At 41.4% G+C, this 21,921-nt stretch overlaps 2 protein-coding genes across 7 annotated transcripts; both read right to left on the reverse strand.

Annotated features, from left to right (window-relative positions):
- Window positions 1–687: 687 nt before the first annotated feature.
- tekt1 (tektin 1) lies at window positions 688–6,874 on the reverse strand. 3 transcript variants are annotated; one of them, XM_053646863.1, is made up of 8 exons: window positions 6,743–6,874; window positions 5,253–5,446; window positions 4,980–5,145; window positions 4,733–4,861; window positions 4,392–4,538; window positions 3,809–4,034; window positions 2,747–2,943; window positions 688–2,047 (listed from the first exon to the last, which is right to left on the reverse strand). In XM_053646863.1, the coding sequence occupies exons 2-8, from the start codon at window positions 5,440–5,442 to the stop codon at window positions 1,888–1,890; spliced, it is 1,215 nt and encodes a 404-aa protein (XP_053502838.1). In that variant the 5' UTR covers window positions 5,443–5,446; window positions 6,743–6,874; the 3' UTR covers window positions 688–1,887. The 3 variants fall into 3 exon arrangements, with proteins under 3 accessions (XP_053502838.1, XP_053502839.1, XP_053502840.1); XM_053646864.1 differs by having other exon boundaries at window positions 6,739–6,862; XM_053646865.1 differs by lacking the exon at window positions 6,743–6,874 and adding an exon at window positions 5,824–5,952.
- A 79-nt stretch (window positions 6,875–6,953) lies between these two features.
- On the reverse strand, window positions 6,954–20,727 carry inpp5ka (inositol polyphosphate-5-phosphatase Ka). Of its 4 annotated transcripts, none has more exons than XM_053646860.1 (14): window positions 20,460–20,727; window positions 19,803–19,884; window positions 16,251–16,355; window positions 15,832–15,940; window positions 15,478–15,594; window positions 14,743–14,918; window positions 12,948–13,059; window positions 12,741–12,850; window positions 12,628–12,654; window positions 10,141–10,387; window positions 9,619–9,756; window positions 8,340–8,423; window positions 8,087–8,191; window positions 6,954–7,962 (listed from the first exon to the last, which is right to left on the reverse strand). In XM_053646860.1, the coding sequence occupies exons 2-14, from the start codon at window positions 19,874–19,876 to the stop codon at window positions 7,882–7,884; spliced, it is 1,485 nt and encodes a 494-aa protein (XP_053502835.1). In that variant the 5' UTR covers window positions 19,877–19,884; window positions 20,460–20,727; the 3' UTR covers window positions 6,954–7,881. The 4 variants fall into 4 exon arrangements, with proteins under 4 accessions (XP_053502835.1, XP_053502834.1, XP_053502836.1 ...); XM_053646859.1 differs by having other exon boundaries at window positions 20,450–20,726; XM_053646861.1 differs by lacking the exon at window positions 20,460–20,727 and adding an exon at window positions 20,361–20,431.
- Window positions 20,728–21,921: the final 1,194 nt, after the last annotated feature.

Consider the following 21,921-nt stretch of genomic DNA (forward strand, 5'->3'; position numbering starts at 1 on the left):
GGTTGCTTTCAGTTTTAGTTTGTGTACGATTTATTTTTTATTTTTTTAATTATTTATAAAGTATGAAAAGAAATACACGTTACTTATAAATGTATCTGCTATTTCTGATCATAAAAATGGTGTGTTGTTTTGTTTCTCCTGCCTGGATTTTGAACGACAATCAAATAATCGTTCAAGTTTTGTTATTATTATTATTATTATTATTATTATTATTATTATTAATAGTAGTAGTATTTCTGTTACTGACACGAATCTAGAAAGACCAGAAGGTACACAAACCCTCCCCTGATGCCAAGATGTCGTGGCTTGTAATTTGATCTGAAATAAATGCTCTGTTTGTGTCTGGTTAAATTAAAATCCATCATTATTCACTTGAAAGTAATCAATAAATCCGTGCTTCACGTGCTCCACTGTTTTCTCTTCATTTCTGCTCTTTGTGCGCTATTTATGCAAATAGACACAGATGAAACGTGCTTATAGCTACTAATAATTATTTAAGAAATAATTATAAGTCATAGTCATAGAAGTCACATTATTATTATTATTATTATTATTATTATTATTATTATTATTATTAAATGGCAAATAAATATCTAGTCTCCACCCAAACCGAGCAGATTCTGAAGTTTCCCATCGTGATGCCATATTTTTAACACTAATTAACAAGTGAACAGTTCTGAATAAAACTCCAGTAAAATAAGGAGCTTTAATTACATACAACTACATCAGTTTAATAACAGAATAACAACAACATAGATAGACAGATAGATAGACGGATGGATAGATAGATAGATAGATAGATAGATACCAGAAATACAGACAGACAGAAAGACAGACAGGGAGATAGATAGATAGACAGACAGATAGATAGACAGAAAGACAGACAGGGAGATAGATAGACAGACCTTATGATCCCTGTGTTTTAATACATCTCAGACACATTTCATTCACATGTGTGTGTGTCTATGTTCTTGATTTGCTGTTGTTGTTATATATATATATATATACACACACACCCTTTATATATATATATATATGGGTTAAGGACGTTGCTCAAGGGCCCAACAGTGAACTTGGCAGAGCTGGGGCTTGAACCCCCGACCCTCCGATCAGTAATCCAGAGCCTTAACTACCACTACCCCAGAACACAGTATCAGAACCCAACATCAGTATCAATTCATCCCTAGTTTTAAGCATTAATCCTTTCGGTAAGCATGCTCTCAATGCTTTTATGTATTAGCTCATAAAAGGGGATGTGAGACACGGCTAAAAGTATATAATACACTTCGCTGTTTGAGGATGATGTATGAAGTTCCCCCTCAGGTTATGTTATACTATACTTTAGGCCCAAGTTCAAATGACATTACACTGAATATTGAACGGATAACGTGTGCTGAATGCAGAGCGGGTTTTGGTGTAAATATCAGTGTTGCTATGTTAAAGGCGCAGTTCAGCACCATCAGATATGACCACGCTGAGGCTGATGAGATGCTGGAGCTGGGGTTATCTCACTTCAGGCCACTCACTGACTCGAAGCTCAACTACTCTGCCATGACTTCTCCCATCTATCCCATGATCAGAGTCAGAGAGGCAGAATGCTCCAGCTGATGGAGCCTGAGACACCGTGATTTACAACATAACGGATGGAGCATATAAAAACTCTTGTGCAGCCTGTTGATTTTTTTTTTTTTTTTTTTTTCTTATCTCTCTTTCACCTCTCACCTTTCACACCAACATCAAATTTCCATTTTATGGGAAGACTCTATATAGCGTTTAGATATTGCATTTATTTATTTATTTATTTATTTATTTATTTAGATAAGCATTCATGAATGATTTATTTCCTATTTCACAGTTTTGCACTCTGCGAACGAATCGTTTATTGCCTTAGAAGTCGTGAATGGTGACTGCCTGACGGAGCTGAGTGCAGATCACTTCGTCGATGTACAGCGAGTTTGATTTGACCTGGATCTCCTCCTCCAGGAGCAGCTGGTTTCTGGTCAGGGCTCTGAGCTCCATCTCCGACTCGGCCAAACTTTCTTTCAGCCTGCACCGAAACAAAGAGTGTGAGGGTTTCGGGGAAGAATTTGACTCCACACAAAGTAATAAAACCCTTAGAGATGTGCCGTTGTAGGAAAATAATCAGCAACGGTGCTGAGATTGTGGGGTTACCGTTATCACCATGAAGTTGATTATTTTCCTATAACAGCATGCCTAGAACTGTTCTATACCTCTTATAATACAGCAAACATCTAACAGTTAACTTTCTCATTCATTAAATAATCTCACGTCATACTTTTTATCGGTTTACAGGTACATTTAAATGTCAAACATCCACAAGTTACTGTTATAAACACCATTAACTGTTACAACGCATTGACACTAGAGACTCCTTCCATAAACGTTTTTAATCCGCCTCGGATTATGTTAAGCGTACATCGTACGAGTCCCTACGAACGAACTGTTACCATAGAAACGATAACATTCTCTATTAGAATTGCATTCATTTAGAACTGTGACTTGCAGCTACGCTGTTATCAGAGCTGCTGCTACGGGAAATGAATCAACACCTTCACCAGCTCTGTGCTCTAATGCTATCTAAAATTCACAACGACACCAGTCTAAATCGTCAAATCAGCCGGATCAACAGTTCACACGATACCCGTGCAATTCAGAAAGCTGTCAATCTGCCACTGAGCTACTACACTAAACGTTAAAACCCTGAGTGAGGTCCTCTGTCTTTCACCTGGAGATGTGGCTGGTGAGCTGTTGCACTTCAGAGAGCAGGCGTGCGTGAGCGTGATCGTTGCACAGCTCAACTCTGGGACGCTGACTGCGCACGTGCAGCCGTGTCTGCGCCACCTTTAGCGGCCCTTCTTTATCGGCGACGGCCACTTTCAGCGCATCGAGGTTCTGTTCCTGGCTCGCAATCTCCACAAGCAGCTTTAAAAAGACAGGAAACAGGAAGCAGAATTGTTGGTTTATTATTTCATTCACAGATCACTGTTTCGGCCTTTTGGTGTTACCGAGCTCGCCGGTGCATTCCTTCTTTTTAACAACGTACATTACCAAATTGTTCATTTGGCCGCTCCGAAAGTTTCTGCAATACCTCCGATTTGTTTTTTCAGGCTAATGATGGCCTTCTTCACCTGCATCGACACCTCTTTGGACCGCATACTGAGCGTTCCCATGAACAGCTAGCAAACGCAAATTCAACGCTTGGAATCAACTCCAGACTTTTTTATCTCTTTAATGTGTCATGAAATAACGAGGAAACAGGCCACACCTGACCCTCAAACTGCTTATCGGTCGATTGTCCAATTACTTTTGAGCTTGCGAAAATGGAGGGACTCTCAAAGAAATGGCCGTAATTCCTACACCGTTGAGGCAATATTTTTGTTAAGCGCCTCGAATTAAAGCTGAAAGTCTACACTCCGATCCCATCTTGATTGTTTCATTTCAGATCCATCGTGGCGGTGTACAGAGGCAAAATTACGAACGTTGTGCCTCTGTCCAAATACTTATGGACCTGCGTGTAGCTACCTATTATCAGTAGTTAAGATCTAATTACGTTGAACTATTTTGCAACGTCAAAAGAGGTTTAATGTCTTTGGGAGGAAACCGGAGTACCCGGAGGAAACCCCCGCAGCACGGGGAGAACATGCGAACTCCGCACACGGTGGGAATCGAACCCCCGACCCTGGAGGTGTGAGGCGAACGTGCTCACCACTGAGCCACCGTGCGCCCCAAGAAGAAGGATAATGGAACAAATTAAAACGTAACGAGCCATAAGTAGGCTGACGTGCACCTTGCTCAGCTGATCTTCCAGCCCCGCCTTAGCACTTCTGATCTCGTGTATGCGCAGCGTCAGGGCCGAGCCGGCGGCCTCGTGCTGCCTCCGCATGTCTGCCGCCGTCTGCACCAGCAGGTTCTCCACCAGCGCCCTCAGAGACGTCGAGTTACTCCTCTCCTTCTCCGCCTTGCCGATGTTCACGTCGGAGAACGTCTCCCATTCGTGAGGAGTCACGGCGAGTCTGAGGAAAAAAAGAAGCATACGAAAGCCTCACAAAACAATACGTAAATACGTTTACGTTTGCTGATCACCTGACATCATGGAGTTCCTGTTTACGAGTTTGCTTCACGTTTCGGAACTGTCCGCCATTCTTGATACGGATTCCAAACTGTAACTGCATACGTCTCCGAATCCGTCGCATGACACTTACTAAAGATTTCAACACTCATGCATATACCGTCCTAAAATAAAGCCTTACTCCACAGAACGGTATAGCCGGCTGCCGATTTTAGAATCGGTCGTACAGAACATTCATTTCTAAAGCGTTCTGGCTCGGACAAGCTGCTGTCGTGAATATAAATTCTCTGTATGTCTTTACCCTCCATCGGCACACTGTCCCGCTGGAGCCTTCTCCTCGACGCTCGCCGTGGTGCTGCTGAGCAGGGAGCAGAACTCCTCGATGCGCTCAGCCTGAAATTTGTCCCGCAGATCCTTCTCCAGGTAATATTTAGCCGAGCGGTTGAGTCTGGAATGAGAGTGAGCGAACAGAAATACACGATTCAACCTCTCCACTTGACATTCTGCATTCGGCTTCACCCATATTATTATAAAACTGCAGAACACGAGAAAATAAAATCAAATAAAAAGGCTAGTAAAGGTTAGGTTTTCTCATTTTGATGAACCCAACATGCTGCCTGTTCCTGTTGGTCCCCGGTTCACCTGATCTGCTCAACGATCTGCTCCAGAGTGCGCTGGAGGAGAGCCGTCACTCCATCGATCACATCCTTCTCCTTCAGAAGCTCCTTCTCCACCTCGTCATGAACCAGGTCTATCTCCACCCGCTTCTGCCTGAGGAACGTTCAGAGATATCGGCAGTCTCAGAACGGACGACTGGCTGTACGGTGAATCATTTGATTGTGATTCGAATTGGGTTTGAACGTCCTTGCGAGTTGGATTAGCGTCTCACCTCTCGTTCAGACAGTCCAGCGTGGCTTGAAGAGGCTCGGAGCAACTCCCCAGAGCTCTCTCTACTCGGTCCTTTATAACCAGGAGCTGCTCGATCTCCTGTACCATCTCGTGCAGTTTCTGCTCCAGCTCCTGCCTCCAGAACGTAATATCTTTGAGCCTCTTCTCTGAGAGTAACACACACACACACACACACACAGCATTAGATATCAGACGGCATTGCCCAGCAGCTCTATAATAAACCAATCTTTGATTGCTTTCATGACACAGTTACCCAGCCTGTTGTTAGCATCCTGCTGCATGCGTCTCACCGACTTCTCGCTCTCCTCTATCAGTCTCTTACACTCGGCCGTGAGTCGCTCGGAGCGTGCTCGCTCGGCCTCTGCGCTCCTGAAGCGCGTGTGGTTCGCATGTTTCCACTCAGAAGGCAGAAACTTAGGAGGTGCTTTTAATACCCGAGACATTACACTATTAAAAAAAAAAAAAAAAAAGTTGATCTAATGACAAAATGGTTTCTATAGCTGGAAAGTTCAGAAATATGTATTTTTTTAAAAACCTCCAGCTTTAATAAATTACCAAATATCGTGAACATTTTAACGATGTGCCTCTTTTTTTATTTATTTATTTATTTTTATTTATTCTCCAGAGTAAGAAAGTAGACAGTGGCATTCAGTGCGTTTACACGGACAACAATAATCCACTATTAACCTGATTAAGACGATACTCTGATTAAGAAACTAGCATGTAAACAGCAATACTCGAAGTAAACACAGATGGAATTAAGACGTGTGGAGTATTTCCTGCTTCAGTCGCGTTATCGACGTGCGTTACAGACACGTACACACCTTAATCACACTATTAACGTCGTGTGGGAGTTTTCACCGCATTCTGCGACAGGACACGTACACACACGGCAGCGCTCGACCGTTTGACGGCAAACAAGAGAGCACGGCTGCGTCCCAAATCCCAAAGGCCTGTAATGGGGAAAAATACATGTATCTCGGCTACTATATAGACGGTAAGTACGCGGTTCGGGACGCAGCACAAGGCTTCAAGCAGTCGTCTGTTTGCACGTACAGCACGACAAATAATTAACCGCGCTTGAAGCGTTCGTAAAATTAAAAATAAAAACACCCAAAACTGTATACGGTTCCATAACGAAGACCAACTGTACGTCGATACGTGAGATTCTGGAGGGAACGTCGGACGGCGTGGCACGGTGACGTAATGACGCGTGCCGTTAATCTAAATATTTTCTATAACACGTAAAACGGGAACATGAAAGGAATATTGTAAAAGCGACTCGTGTAAACACCGTAATCAGAATATTATCTTAATCAGATTAAGGTCAATAATTAGATTACTGCCGTCCATGTAAACGTAGTCAGTGATATTATTGACAATGCTATTTAAAGTCATGGAGCGACTTATTTTTCAATAAGACGATATTTAATCCTGGTTTTAGTTTTAGAGAATGGTCTCAATGCAACCCGGATTATTTTTTAAACACTTTAAAATGTGCTTAAACTGGATTAGATAGTTTTAAACCAGATTACAGTCGAAGATCTGTTGATTTATGTTTTTAAGGATAAACGAAATTTATAATCACTCCTTGATTGGCTCCAACTTCCTTCCTGTTTTGAGTATTACTTGGTTTAATACATTAGTAACATACCGCAATAAACCGACGTGTAGTTAGTTAAAATGACTAACTGCACGAAAATAACACAACATGAGACATTCTTTAGGATTAAACTCACCTACCTGGATGATTAAAGTGTGCAAAAGTAGTTTGAATTACGTAAATATACAGGCGCTTATCCGAAGCCAGCCTTTTAAATCTGCAGCCAGGAAACAAACGGTTGCCGTAGCAACATCAGTGTCAGCTCCCGATGAGGGAGGGACAACAGAACGGTTGCTGTGGAAACCAACGTCACTCACAGGAATGGGGGCGGAGTTAGGACAAACAAACGTCCTCCTGAGAAGTTTTTATTTTTCACCCATTTAAAAAGCTAAACATATCTTTGAATAGAAATATTAATGAAATCGTGCCAAAAAAATAAAAATGATTCCCGATCGTCAAACTCGTTGCTATGCGTTCTCACGTACTTATTTATACAGACAAAGAAATGTGAGTGATATCTTTTGTATAATATAAACGATAAATACAGTTAAATAAAATCGGTGTAGTCGTACATTCAAGTAACCCTACACATCTGTAATAATGTAGACACATCTGGCTGGACCACACATACTGATAAACAGAAATAAAAGTAATGCAGGTAAAATGATTTGATCCTCATCCGATAAGTGCGTGTAACGTAAAAGTATGCGTTGTACAAACTAGACGTTTCGTGTCAGAGCGATCAGTGCAAAGTGCTAATTTTTCTACATTACATTCTTCTTTTGTAACAGATTTAAATAAACCTGACACAACTAATAATAACACTGATGACAGTGATGACAGCATTTCAGTAGCACGGAGCAGGAAAAGGCAGATTAAAAACGCCTTAAAAATATTACACTGACTATAAAGCTATGGGAATAAAACCTACCACTCAGAATGGTGCGATATTAATAAAAGTTTTCGTCTAGACTTAGAGACATTTTTATAGGCTTATAGTCAAAATAAGTATAGGGGCAACAAATATCACGGGGGGGGGGAAAGGCAGCACAGGGGTAAAAATAATAATAATAATAATAATAATAATAAGACACAAAAAGAGCAATGATTAAAGAAGAACGGAGAAAACCGTAGGATTAATTTAAAATAAAAACGTTGAAAGATTTGACATTCAGATAAAATTGCACTTAAATTTAAACTAAAATAAATTCTTCTGTTTTTCTGAAGCGGAAAGAGCATCCGTCACTGACGAGCCTCAAAACGGCGCGTTCGCGTGGTCCTAACTGGCCGAATCCCGTCCGAATCTGTTAACGTTCTGGGGTAAGAAGCCTTCTTCAATCGCTGCTTGCGACTCGTGAACCTACAAGAGGAAATGTCGAGTTTAACTGGCAGGGTAATGTTTCTAATCGGTGTGAAAAGCGACTATTTAAAGTAGTGCAGGGAAGATTAGTTTTCACATAGGAGTGCTTACTGTACGGACTCACTTTGAAAGGTTCGCTAATACCCACAATGCACTGCAGGTTACTACTGTAGTAGCACAGTACACATTCCCCACCTAGAACCGGGATCTCCTCCTTGCTCACATAAACCTGTAAGCAACAAAAACAAACAAACAGATAAATACATACATAAATAAATAAATAAATAAATAAATAAGTACAAAGCAGATAAATTCATTATCAATTCAGCTTCTCGGTGTGAGTATTGACTGCAGGAGGCAGATTTGCACCATGTTACCTGGATGAGCTCATTACTCAAGGCCACCTGGTCATCTTTTACCCAGGTATAGGTGATGTAATCATAAATGCTCTGGAATCCAACCTGGATAGTGAGAGAGAGTGTGAGAGAGTGTGAGAGAGAGCGAGTGAGAGATAGTGAGAGATAGTGAGAGAGAGAGAGTGAGAGGGAGAGAGAGAGACAGTGAGAGTGAGAGAGAGAGAATGAGAAAGAGAGAGTAAGAGATAGAGAGAGTAAGAGAGAGAGAGAGAGTGTGCGAGAGTGAGAGAGCGAGAGTGACAGTAAGCGAGAGAGAGAGAATGAGAGAGAGAGTGAGAGAGTAAGAGATAGAGAGAGCAAGAGAGAGAGAGAGTGTGCATGAGATTGAGAGAGAGAGTGAGTGACAGAGAGAGAATGAGAGAGAGAATGAGAGAGAGAGTGAGAGAGTAAGAGATAGAGAGAGTAAGAGAGATAGAGAGTGCACGAGAGTGAGAGAGAGAGTGAGAGTGTGAAAGAAGAGAGAAAGAGTGAGAGTAAGAGTGAGTGAGAGAGAGACAGTGAGAGCGAGTGAGAGAGCGAGAGTGTATGTGTGTGTGTGTGTGTGTGTGTGTGTGTGTGTGTGAGAGAGAGAGAGAGCACCAGACAGAGAGAGACAGATAGTCAGAGAGAGAGAGACAGACAGACCGACAGAGAGGGAGAGAGGGTTAGAGAGAGAGACAGACCGACAGAGAGAGAGAGAGAGAGAGAGAGAGAGAGAGAGAGAGAGAGAGAGAGAGACAGAGAGAGACAGTCAGAGAGACAGACAGATAGACCGACAGAGAGAGAGAAAGACAGAGAGACAGACAGACAGACCGACAGAGAGAGAGAGAGAGACAGACAGACAGACCAACAGAGAGAGAGAGCGAGACAGACAGACACAGAGAGACAGAGAGAGACAGAGAGACAGACAGACAGACTGACAGAGAGAGACAGACAGACAGACAGACAGACAGACCGACAGAGAGAGAGAAAGACAGAGAGACAGACAGACAGACCGACAGAGAGAGAGAAAGACAGAGAGACAGAGAGAGAGAGAGACAGACCAACAGAGAGAGAGAGAGAGACAGACGGACACAGAGAGACAGAGAGACAGACAGACAGACCGACAGAGAGAGAGAGAGACAGACAGACAGACAGACAGACAGACCGACAGAGAGAGAGAGAGAGACAGAGAGACACAGAGAGAGAGACAGACAGAGCGAGCGATATCGTCCGTCACTCCTCCAAGCACGAGTCGTGGAGTGCAGATTCAGATGCTGACCTTATAAAGGCCAATCCAGTCCCAGGCGCTGGAGGGAAACTGCTCCAGAGGGCAGTAGGTCACCACAGCGTCCATGTCTGCGCTCCACTCACCCTCGGCACGCACACGCACCAGTGGAGTCTCGTACATCCTCCTCAGCTGGAGGGTTAAAAACCATTAACACATCGTTATATACTGGCACACGTCATAAAAATGAGCAAAAATGACCGTATAAAACAAACACTACACAAAATTATTCACTGTTTATCTTTGTTCTAACTTAGAATACATTACAAGTATTTTTTTTCTTAAAAGGATGGACATCTATCAGAAATATTTTACATAAATGCAAATTGGAACACGAAAGACAAAATATTCATTGTATAGTCACAATAAAAAAATCTAGACACAATATCCTGGCATGTTTGAGTTTGAAATATCACCACTTGCATGTGTAATGCAATTGTGCCTCATTTTCTAAACCGCACTGTAGATCGTTATATAAAGCTGCAGCGCAGTAGGAAAAGGCAAGGCGAGCTTCACCTCCAGTCTGAAGATGCCCGTGACGGGTTTATGGTCACTGATGCCGTACTCCATGTTGCTGGTGTAAGCGTCCTGCTCTACTTTGAGAGGAAATTCATCCAACGGTTCCTCAAGCTGCTCCTGCTCTCCATCATAATCACCACCACCATCATATTCATCAAGGTCTTTATCTGCATTCTCAGGGGGAGGTTTGGTGTTCATCCGCCACAGGATCCGATCGCACCACGCAGGCTTTCGCTTTTTCCCGCTGGTCAGTCACGTGAGTAGGAGAGGAGAGGAGATGGAGAGGAGATGGAGAGGAGATGGAGATGGAGAGGAGAGGAGATGGAGAGGAGATGGAGATGGAGAGGAGAGGAGATGGAGAGGAGAGGAGATGGAGAGGAGAGGACATGGAGAGGAGAGGGAGAGGAGATGGAGAGGGGAGGAGATGGAGAGGGGAGGAGATGGAGATGGAGAGGAGAGGAGATGGAGAGGAGATGGAGAGGAGAGGACATGGAGAGGAGAGGAGATGGAGATGGAGAGGAGATGGAGAGGAGAGGGAGAGGAGAAGGAGAGGAGAAGGAGAGGAGAGGGAGAGGAGAGGAGATGGAGAGGAGAGAAGATAGAGATGGAGGGGAGATGGAGATGGAGGGGAGATAGAGATGGAGATGGAGAAGAGATGGAGGGGAGATGGAGATGGAGGGGAGATGGAGAGGAGATGGAGATGGAGGAGAGATGGAGATGGAGAGGAGATGGAGATGGAGAGAAGATGGAGAGGAGAGGAGAGGAGATGGAGAGGAGATGGAGGGGAGATGGAGATGGAGGAGAGATGGAGATGGAGAGGAGATGGAGATGGAGAGAAGATGGAGAGGAGAGGAGAGGAGATGGAGAGGAGATGGAGGGGAGATGGAGATGGAGAGGAGATGGAGATGGAGATGGAGAGAAGATGGAGAGAAGATGGAGAGGAGAGGAGAGGAGATGGAGAGGAGATGGAGGGGAGATGGAGATGGAGAGGAGATGGAGGGGAGATGGAGATGGAGAGGAGATGGAGATGGAGAGGAGATGGAGAGGAGAGGAGATGGAGAGGAGATGGAGATGGAGAGGAGATGGAGATGGAGAGGAGATGGAGAGGAGATGGAGGGGAGATGGAGATGGAGAGGAGAGGAGATGGAGATGGAGAGAAGATGGAGAGGAGTGGAGAGAAGATGGAGAGGAGATGGAGGGGAGATGGAGATGGAGAGGAGATGGAGGGGAGATGGAGACGGAGAGGAGAGGAGATGGAGAGGAGAGGAGATGGAGAGGAGATGGAGGGGAGATGGAGACGGAGAGGAGAGGAGATGGAGAGGAGAGGAGATGGAGAGGAGATGGAGGGGAGATGGAGAGGAGATGGAGATGGAGAGGAGAGGAGATGGAGAGGAGATGGAGGGGAGATGGAGAGGAGATGGAGATGGAGAGGAGATGGAGGGGAGATGGAGATGGAGAGGAGAGGAGATGGAGAGGAGATGGAGAGGAGAGATTAAACAAAGGCAACCTGAGTAAACACAAAATCCGGTTTTTAAACGATAAAGTTATTTACTGAAGCAAAAAAAAGTTCTCCAATACCAGCTAGGCCTGTGTGAAAAAGTATTTGCCCCCCGTAGTTATTACTCCCTCAAATCTATGAAACAGCATTCATAATGGAGTTCAGCTGGACTAGACACGACCAGGCCTGATTACTGCAAACCCTGTTCAATCACATCTACACTTACACAGTAAACACTTAAACTTTTCCACCGGCATCTTACCCAGTAACACACTATGCCAACGTGAGGAATGAAGAATGAAAGAAATGATGAGGAAGAAGGTGAAACTTTTGAACAGGATGATGGGTGTAAATTATTATTTCGTCTTCTGGGGGAAACATGTCAATATCTTACGTAGCTTCTGAAGGGCAGAACTAAAGAAAATAATATAATGAATCATTTACCACGATTACAAAGGAATAAAAAGAAAGAAAGAAAGTGTACGTAAGTACGTACTTACATACTTGCTTACTTATGTTGTTGCTCGCTTAATTAATGAATTAATCATCTCTAGTTTAACAGCCAGATTTAAAATGTAATATGTAAATCAGGCAAATTGTGACAGGATGTTATTAACACTGCGTTTCCTTTTAACTCTTTATACATCACATCTTTTATTCAGGTTATACCTACTTTATTTAATTGATGCTTTTCATACTACAATTTCACACTATTATTAGCAGTATTAGTATAATCGTCTTCTGCACCCGTTAATCACGTGACACACAATGACAGTGTTAGGACAGTAAAGTTACAGGAACAGAGAGATCACACGGCGCTCTGTAACGTGGTGTTTTTATTATATAGTGACGTTTAGCGAGTTTAGTACGAGGAGAATTTCAGCTCTGAGAAAAAGAGCGAAAGAGGACTACGGGGTAGAGCGTTAGTGAAGAACAAGTGAGGGTTTGCCTGCGAGGGGGTTTATTTTGAATAATTGAACTCTTACGTAAGACCGAACCAAGCCGTCTGCAGCCTGTGAGGATGAGAGAGGACAGACCTGAGTAACTGTAACGCCATGCAGCTGTAGGACGCTGCAGGAGGCGCTCACGTTACACCCACCTCGAGTCGTATTTATCAGAGTTCAAGTCGAATTTGTAGGTAGGCTGAAACTCGAGAGGTCCTTCTTCAAACTGCTGCAGTCTGGGGATCTTCTTCTTCATCATAGTCAGCTGAAGAGACAAAAGGAGGATTACGCGGCAAGTCGAAACACCGGACGTGTCGCGCTCGTCCGATTCTTCGGGAACGCGGTCATGTCTCTGTATGTACCTGGTCTTTAGACCACAGCAGGTTGAAATTCTTGCTGCTGATGCAGTTGCGAATGAAGTGCATCCCGTGGTCTTCGATACGAAAATTCAAGTCTCCGAACCAGAAGACGAGCCTAAAAACAGAGCGGCGTTGGTTATACAACAGGTGCTAGGGAGTGCTAATCGTTTCATTTGAATCCAGTTCAGACCTGGTTATTAAACTTCTGCGTAGAAAAGCGCTAGATAAACGTAACTCTATTACCACATCCAGCAGCAAACTTAGTTGACCCCAGGCGGTCTCCCATCCAGGTACTGTCCAGGCTGAACCCTGCTTAGCTTCAGGAGAAAACCAGGCGAGAACTGCAGGTTGAAGCGGCTATAACGTAAGAGGCTTGTTCTGTGGACGTCAGGGATCATCGGGGACGCATACGTCCAGTTAACGCTTGTAGAGTGAACGCCGGTGCGTCCGCAACAAAAAAGCTCGTGCACCTCTCCCGCGATGCTCGCTCAAGCTGATGCGCATGCTGCTGTTTCTGCGGTTTATTTGAAAAATTGAGAAGCGTAGCAGTAAATCCCAGGTTGACTAAAACTACTGGTGCCTGATTAACTTTTGACCGTATAAAATGACATCAGCTGACACTATCGGTTATTCTACCGGGCTGCTGAATTCTGAATCCTCTAACCTGATTGGTCGGAAGGTGTTGATTAATTTTTCTATCACAGCAGCACTGAAAATTGTTCCAGCTGCATTACATGCATTACATTAACGCGCTTGCAAAATGTTAACGTTTCTAGGTGAATAATAACACTGATTAAAATGTGTGGTGTTTTTTTTAAATAAAGATAACTATATAAACGTTGATATGGTGAGGTTTTGTTTAAGGAGATGTTTATGTAACGTTTCTGGAAGGAGTCTCCAGTGTCAGCGCTTTGTAACGGTCGGGTTTCTTACGAGAAGTAATTTATTTTTATGGTCTTGTTACAGAGGGGGAAAAAAAACGCAGGCTGGCGTGGGAACAACTGTTTTGCAGCTGCTATAGTTACAGTTACATTTATATAGAGCTTTTCTAGACACTCAAAGCGCTTTACATAGTATGGGGGATGGGGATCTCCTCAACCACCACTAGTGTGTAGCGAAGGCAGCCATATTGCACCAGAATGGAGAGGAGAGTGATGTAGCTAAATCAGAGTTGGGGAGCCATGATAGATAAGGGCCAATGGGGGAGTTGCGCCAGGACACCGGGGTTATACCCCTACTCTTTTACGAGAAGTGTCCTGGGATCTTTAACGACCACAGAGAGTCAGGACCTCGATTTAACGTCTCATCCGAAAGACGGTGCTGTTTTTACAGTACAGCGTTCCAGTCACTATACCATTCATTAGGACCCATTAGAGCCCCCTGCTGGCCTCACTAATATCACTTCCTGCTTGGCTTCAGTGGAAAACCAGGCAAAAACTGCAGGTTGAAGTGTCTATAACGCAAGTGACTCGTTCTGTGGACGTTTCACAACATTAAATGTAACTACGAATGGATAAAAAGTGCAAGGGCATTGGTCAATCGATAAGAAAGATGTAACCGCTGTGGCGTGAGGAATAAAACACTTCTGGACATGCTGTTATTGGAGAAATAATAAAACAGCAACTCTGCTTCATCACTTGATTATTTTCCTATAACGTTTTCCCCTATAACACCACTCACACACTCCCGAGTGTTTTACTCCTTACACATCACAGCTGGGCGTCGCCGATTTCTCACCTCGAACAGGCCCTGTTATATACGGAACACTTTGCATCATACTCACTGCACACTCACTCACTTGTGGTCTAAAACAGATGGAGTGTTTTTGCCGTCAAACGTCTGGGAGTTCAGGATGTGCTCAAATTCCTCCACCCTTTGAGAGGCGTAATTGATGTGGGCTGCCAGGTGACAGTTGAGGAAGCAGAGCGAATGACCGTAGAAGGAGATACGGAGGCTCACCCCTCCTTTATTACCCTGAGCAGCACAGAGATAGTTACAGTGACTGCTAAATTCATAAAATGAGCATCGTTACGTTATACGAACATTCCTAAGCGGTTTTCGAATACGGTCTGATATTAGATCTCTAATTGTTTTTCCCCCCACTTTAACAATGCTGCGAAAGCTGTGTCCGGACACCCCATGCGTCCTTATTTTCATTCATTCAAGTCAACAGCTCAAGCTAGAAGCAGTGGTCCTAACTGAGCACACTCATTCGAAAAATAAATAACTTTAAAAAAAAAAAAAAAAAAAAAATCAATGGATCAGATCGCAAATCCGATCTGATATCCAATCCAGGCTAAAATCCCGTTCAATACCAGATCGATGAATCCCATCCTATTCAAGCATTAACCAATACGGTGGTCAAATATGAGCAAAATATGAGTAGGAATAAAAAAAGATGCACCCCAGAACACAGGTGTCCATGGAAACGCATAAAACGCAGGTTTCTGAATTGGGGTATGGCCTGTTTAAACCCATACGGAGCAGAAATATCCTGTGCTGTAGTGAGAAATACTCTGCAGCATGCACTAACCCAGTATCCGTAGATCCCGGTGCGAGTGTACGTGGTCCGAATGTCTCGGATAAAGGGGAGGTGCTCTAACTTAGAAAAGAGCAGCAGCAGCAGACCCTGCATCCTCACAGAGGACACCTGAGCAAAGAAAGAGAGAGATCATGTGCCGTTCGATTAGCTTTAAAATGTTGCTGCCCTGATATATAGTGCATGTGAGATCTTCTATCCTGTATCTATCTCACAGTGTAATAAAACTACTTCGTCTGAGAGGACGAGTCTACTGGGGTTTGTCTAAATCTCCGCCACAAACCCCGATATCGGTTCGGTTTATCTGTCATACTAGTCAGGTCTGCGTAGAAATAAACGAAGCCGTACTTGAATATAGCCCAGAGGAGTCAGCGTGTTCATGAACAGGCAACTCCAGGAATCTCCGAAAGCCAGATCTTTGACGAACTTCAGAGGTGCTGCTCTCACTTCCTGTAAACTGGGAAAGGAAAGCAGAACAGCGACAGCGGCTTAGACGAACACCTTCGTATACAAAGAATCGAGAGTTTACAGAAGCTAAACATCGATCCAATCTGATGACTTTCGCATGAACTCGGTGCCGTGACCCGGATGGCACATTTCTGGTGAGTGACGCCGTTACATACAGTATGAACCAAGAGAAACAAACCGGTCCGGTGGTTTCACTGTTGTAGCCAGCATTAGCGTTGAAGGCTTTGAAGTGGAAAGTGTACTCGTCACTTTTAATAATATCTGAAATATGGAAGTTACATAAGCCGATCAGCACCAACCCGATCACGTAGAGGTCTGCTTTCTTCGGGGAATTAAGCTGCAGTAGGGACGTGATGTCATCAGGAGGCTCTGCTGTAGCCACGTTCCATGTGACCATGAAGAGCCTGGAAGAGGTGGGAAGGATATAAAGAAATGCATTAGAATTAAAAATAGAAGCGTACGGCAATTCAATTAACTTTCGTCAAATCTTAATGCAGTGATTTATAACACGGCAATAATTACACCACTTTTCCAGACGGCTACGTGAAGTCCGACCCAGCCTGCTGACCTGCTGTGATTAACAAAAACCCCTTCGACTAATCAGCGCATAAAGTACAGAGGGATGTATACTGTATAATTTTACCCTATACATTAGCAGCTTTTCATTTGTGAAAACACTCAAACACTCCTTTCATTTTATTCATAGGTATAATCTGCATAAAAGAACAACATGCAGAACAGAAACAAATGAGTTCAGAGTCACAGAAACAAGCAATCTGCAGGGATCCATTTTTTAAAAGTATTTTCTTAAAATGTAACTCGACCAAAATTCCAGCGATATCGATTAATCGGAACCGATGACCGATTGCTGGAACTATCGGTTATCGGCAGAAATCCACACTGATAGTTTTTCCTGGTTGCGCGAGAAGGGTCCGCTGTCGTTATACGGTACGAGAGCGGCCTCTAGAGGCGAAATAAAAACTATCACTGACTAATTTTGTTGTGTTAGTTGAAGTGTTTTTTGATGTCTCTATTTTTATTTGTTATTTGGAGTGTTACTGTTTGGTTCAGTTTGGATGTATATCTTTTATATGCTTTAATATTTATTAATAATTAATTAAGTTCAGACACACTCATTCTTTACTTTTATTTTCCCCCCAAATTTTATAATAATAATAATAATAAAGTCATAAAAGCTCTGGAATAACACTAACGGAACTATGGGAATTATGTTGTGATAAAAAAAAAAACCCAAAATAAATCAAAATAATTTTGTATTTTAGCATCTTAGTCGACGCCCTTTTTGGCTAGAATTTCCAGAAATGTATTCTTGTCATTTTTCTCGACCGATTTTTTGAGGAATTTCCCTGTAGATGCTTTTTAAACAATATTAAAGGAGTTCCCGCCTACGCCGGACTCTTATCGGCCGCTTTCTGGAATATTTCTCTCCGAGTCGTCCGTTTAAATAAAGTTTGTTTTTTTTTGTAAATAAAATGTTCGTTTTCTAGTTAAAGAGACGAACACGTCGGCGCGATTATATTTCCGTCTACGTCACCGATTTCACACGTTCAATCACACGCCTTCGGATCAAAAGCTTTTTAACATCATGAGAAACGTTTCAGTCGCGTGTCCACAAACTTTTGACCGGTGGTGTATATTAATACTTATTGCATTTAAAAAAAACTACAGCACATTTTCATGGTACAGTCAGTACTGTTTATTTTTGTAATACAGTTCAGCAGTATTTTACTTTGAGTGTTATATTTTCACTCGGTATAAATTTTAAAAACTATCGCTTGATTTAATCGTTCATCGGCAGGTAGGTACTATCGGTCCACTATCGGTCGTGTTCAATCAGAACAACTGCAAAACACCCTGAGCACCTGGATTACCGAAAACAAAGTCTACCTCACCGACTACTGATGACTTTTGTCTTTTGGAAAATTAAATCATTTATTTACTTTTTTTTTTTTCCACTCGTCAGTAAATTAATTTTAATATTAAAATTAACTTTGCTTGTTTGTTTTTACCTCACCGTAAATCTGTGTGCACCTTCACTCCAGCTGTGCTTGCATTGTTACAACCCAGGGTATGCAAATAAAAGGCAAATGAGGGCAGTGGTAGCTCAGTGGTTAAGACATCAGGACTACGGCTCAGAAGGTCGTGAGCTCAAACCCCAACCTGCCACTGCTGGGCCCCTGAGCAAGGCCCTGAACCCTCCACTGCTCAGCTGTATAAATGAGTTAAATGTAAGTCGCTGTTGAATGGGATGACAAAATACTCATGTAGGCTAGTATTATACAGTTCTGTTAATCGTCAACAAACAAAGCTCATACACAGTGTATATGAAGACTTAAATGCTTATTAATTAAATAAAGCTAATAACTGTACATGAACATATACATAAAACGCATTCTTTACAATGGAAAAAAAAAGAGTTATGTTATGTTCAACAGGCATCATCACTCTTTCACAATGTCTTACTTGCATCGCCGAGCATTAAAGACGACGTGTGACCCTGTGGATAAAGCCAGCACACATCGGCACATGTTACACAACCTGCACGGTGTTTTCCATAAACCTTCACTAAATCTTCACATCTCTAAACCAGAACCTAATCCAATTGTTCTGCCTGAGAAACGTAAATCCCCGCAGTCTAATCCTCTGCAGCTTTCTTTCAGGCCAGAATGAAGGAGTTTAGTGTTCATGCTGTGAATCCAGCGATGGGGATTAAAGCAAAAGACGTTCATGAGACACAACGGCACTCGGAAGCGATCGCTCCCATTGTGACTGCAGCACGATTATTCAACTCTGACGCACATTTAATGACCATCGTATTTATACATCAAGAGCTTCTTTTTTTTTATCCTTAAACTAGAAATAGAACACTTAGAGACGTGCTGTTACGGGAAAAACATCAACAACAGGCCTGGTTCAAAGCACAGTTACTGTTAACACCTTAACGTTTTTTTATTTTCCAATAACAGCCCAAAATCCCAAAGTGTTTTATTCCTCTTATTCTACTGCAATCTGTCAATGGCTAAAAGTTCTATTTATTAAGGAACAACGCTTTTTATCTGTTTAGGACAGCACTATGAGAACCCATGTTCTGGAGAAAAAAGTCCATCTCCAGAAAAGTCCAGCAAAGTCTGGTTAATAAAGAAATTCATTCATTTTAAAAAATATATATATACTAACATTATATATATTTTTATTTTTTTTGCATTTAACTAACCTTTATTCTTTGTCTTGCTTTTTTTTAGTCAATTATTGTACAGTTATTCTATTTCACCCACTTTTTTATTATATAATATATAAACACTATATATAATTATATTATATATATATTATACATTATTTTATAGATATATATACACACACACAGACTATTATTTTCTATTATTGTTTTATTTATTGTTTTAATATTATGATATCTGCTTCTTCTTATTATTATTATTTATATTACAATTTTCTGCAATTTATTGATTTTTAATCATTTGCATATTTTACTATTTTATTTTTGACTAACTTTTTTTTATTACCTCTAAGCTGCATTTGAAAAGTACAGAAGGTGCTATATAAACAGCATGTATTCTTATTATTCTTACTAACACCAACACTGTCAATAATAATAACAATAACAACAACAATAATAATAATAATAATAATAATACATTTACTGAACATTTTTCAACGGAGTAATATTACTTTAGAGAGAGAGATAAAATCAGTAAATTGTGCTTGAGACCTACAGGAACATGGTTTTGCAAAAAAAAAAAAAAAAATTATTTAAAAAATAAATTAAAAATATATCCAATAAATAAAAAACACAGTATAACGGATAAATAAACCTGAAAGTGTCGATGTTGTGCGTCTTCTGCTCCAATCTGAGAGCGTTCAGTGCTTTTAAAGTTTCCTGCTCCATCTCATCACCTGAAAACACACAAAACTGATAAATCAATTTAACAACAACAACAACAACAACAACAATAATAATAATTTTAAAGAAAACAACAACAATTAAATAAATAAAAATAGAAAATTAATTTGCTAAGGAGAGCAATTTGGACAATTGTGATACAAATTTACACATATAACTTTGACTCAAATAATAACAATAATAATAATAATAATAATAATAATAATAATAATAAATTGAAAACTTTTTTTTATTTGTAAATAGTCTAATAAATTGGCTTAAGACATCTTCTAAAAACAGAAGCAAGCCCATAATACTGCATTTATATTATACACAGTACATTTAACTCCAGAATATATACTATGTGCTGTACTTTACTGACATATAGATCTAAACCTGTCGAAAAGGTACTTTAAATGTTAATTTAATTAAAATGAAACTTGAGTATCCTGAACTGAAAACAGGATACGGTTAATGACAAAACTGTTACCTGCTAACGTCTTACCCAGACATCTAGCAACACATTTAAAAATTAAAAAAAATAATAATAATAAATATATATATAATATTTGAACGCACAAATAATGACCATAAAGTACAGAATAATTCCGTATCCAGTCCCTTTCCAGTCTGCAGCTCTTTACTGGTTTCGGACTGTAGTAAACTATTGAACCGCACCGCCCACTTCCTCACTGTTTACAGCCGGATGCTACCGGCTCACTCCTAAATCACGCGCTACACCCTATACACGTGCACTATACCCTATACACGCGCACTTACGGCAGCCAGACCGTAACAGATTTTACAGCCTACCTAGTGCACTGCATGTACCAAAGTAACGCATTTAAAATACAACCTGCGGTTACGCGCATAAAGGGAACAGGGAAAGGTTTTGATCAAAATGGCGACCCAATTTCAAAATAAGAGTGCGCAGATTGCGTGAGGTCGTTGAAATAAATTAGTATTTAAATAATTGCATTGCAAACAAACATTTCGGGGCACGTTTAATTATTTATACGTTAGAACACTTGGTGTGATGGTCATACAGGGAAATAATTGACTAACCACCCCACAGCCCCAAGTGTTTTATTCTTCTTCTCGCTTTATAGTCTTCTTCTTTTACTAGTTATGCTGCAATTGAACTATTTTTACCAGCGGTCAAAAAGCGGTCAAAAAACCCCACAACATGCTCCAAATTCACCCCAAATATTCTCTTTACTTCACTCACTGGTCTCTCATGATTGAACTTTTCATTTATTTACAAGGAGAATCATCTGCTACACTTCACTTCCACCACTAGGTGTCAGTGTCACTTCTGTTCAAGATGCTCTTGTGGAAATTAGTGTTAAGTTAGTATAGAAAAAGTCAACACAGTTACTAAATCAAAATTCTGGCCAGTGTAAGTACAATTATTTAACACTGTCAGTTAGAATATTATTAGTTAACTTCAATCATAATGGTACAACATTCAAGAGCGCTAAGATTGTCAATGTTTATTGAACAGAAAACTCATTGCTAATACTAATATGGCTAATGGAGCTATGAAATGCTAATTACAGCTGCACATGGTACCCATGTTGGTTTGTTTTTTTAATATGTTGTGCATCTAGGGGTCAACATTCCCATATTGGTCCTAATACAAGTTATAATATCCTTATATATTATTACTAGATTATATTTTCCTTGTATTCTGGCAAATACAGCAATACATGAAAACAAGTTTATACTGTATATGACATTTTTTGCGTCAGGATTATTTCAGTGGGTAATTATGTTTTGCTTATGCCAGATGCCCAAGAAACCAGCAGTCGACAGGGATTCCATTTTCACAGTCCTCTGTTCATCAAAAGTCGGTCACAGTGTCCCTCTGTATTCAAGACAGTCTCTACCTCAGGAAAAGTGCTTTGAAAGTCATTGCTTTCAGAGGAGGCTTAACCCAGGATGCTCTTGGACATTATGTGGCCTACTTCAGGAGGTCTCCATGTGTCTGGGAGATGTATGATGACCTGAGAAATGGAGTGACAGGAATGTCAGAAAAAAAATATATATAT

The sequence above is a fragment of the Ictalurus furcatus genome, chromosome 17 (genome assembly GCF_023375685.1).
Source record: "Ictalurus furcatus strain D&B chromosome 17, Billie_1.0, whole genome shotgun sequence".
In the NCBI taxonomy this organism is placed as follows: domain Eukaryota; kingdom Metazoa; phylum Chordata; class Actinopteri; order Siluriformes; family Ictaluridae; genus Ictalurus; species Ictalurus furcatus.

Coding starts and splice junctions, on each gene's coding strand:
- inpp5ka (XM_053646859.1), bottom strand. Junction 15,595..15,831: donor CTCCTCTGGGCTATATTCAA/GTACGGCTTCGT, acceptor TTCTTTGCTCAG/GTGTCCTCTGTGAGGATGCA. Junction 12,851..12,947: donor TGCTGTGGTCTAAAGACCAG/GTACATACAGAG, acceptor TTGTCTCTTCAG/CTGACTATGATGAAGAAGAA.
- tekt1 (XM_053646863.1), bottom strand. CDS start 5,442: ATGTCTCGGGTATTAAAAGCACCTCCTAAGTTTCTGCCTTCTGAGTGG. Junction 5,146..5,252: donor GGATGCTAACAACAGGCTGG/GTAACTGTGTCA, acceptor TGTTACTCTCAG/AGAAGAGGCTCAAAGATATT. Junction 4,539..4,732: donor CAGATCGTTGAGCAGATCAG/GTGAACCGGGGA, acceptor CTCTCATTCCAG/ACTCAACCGCTCGGCTAAAT.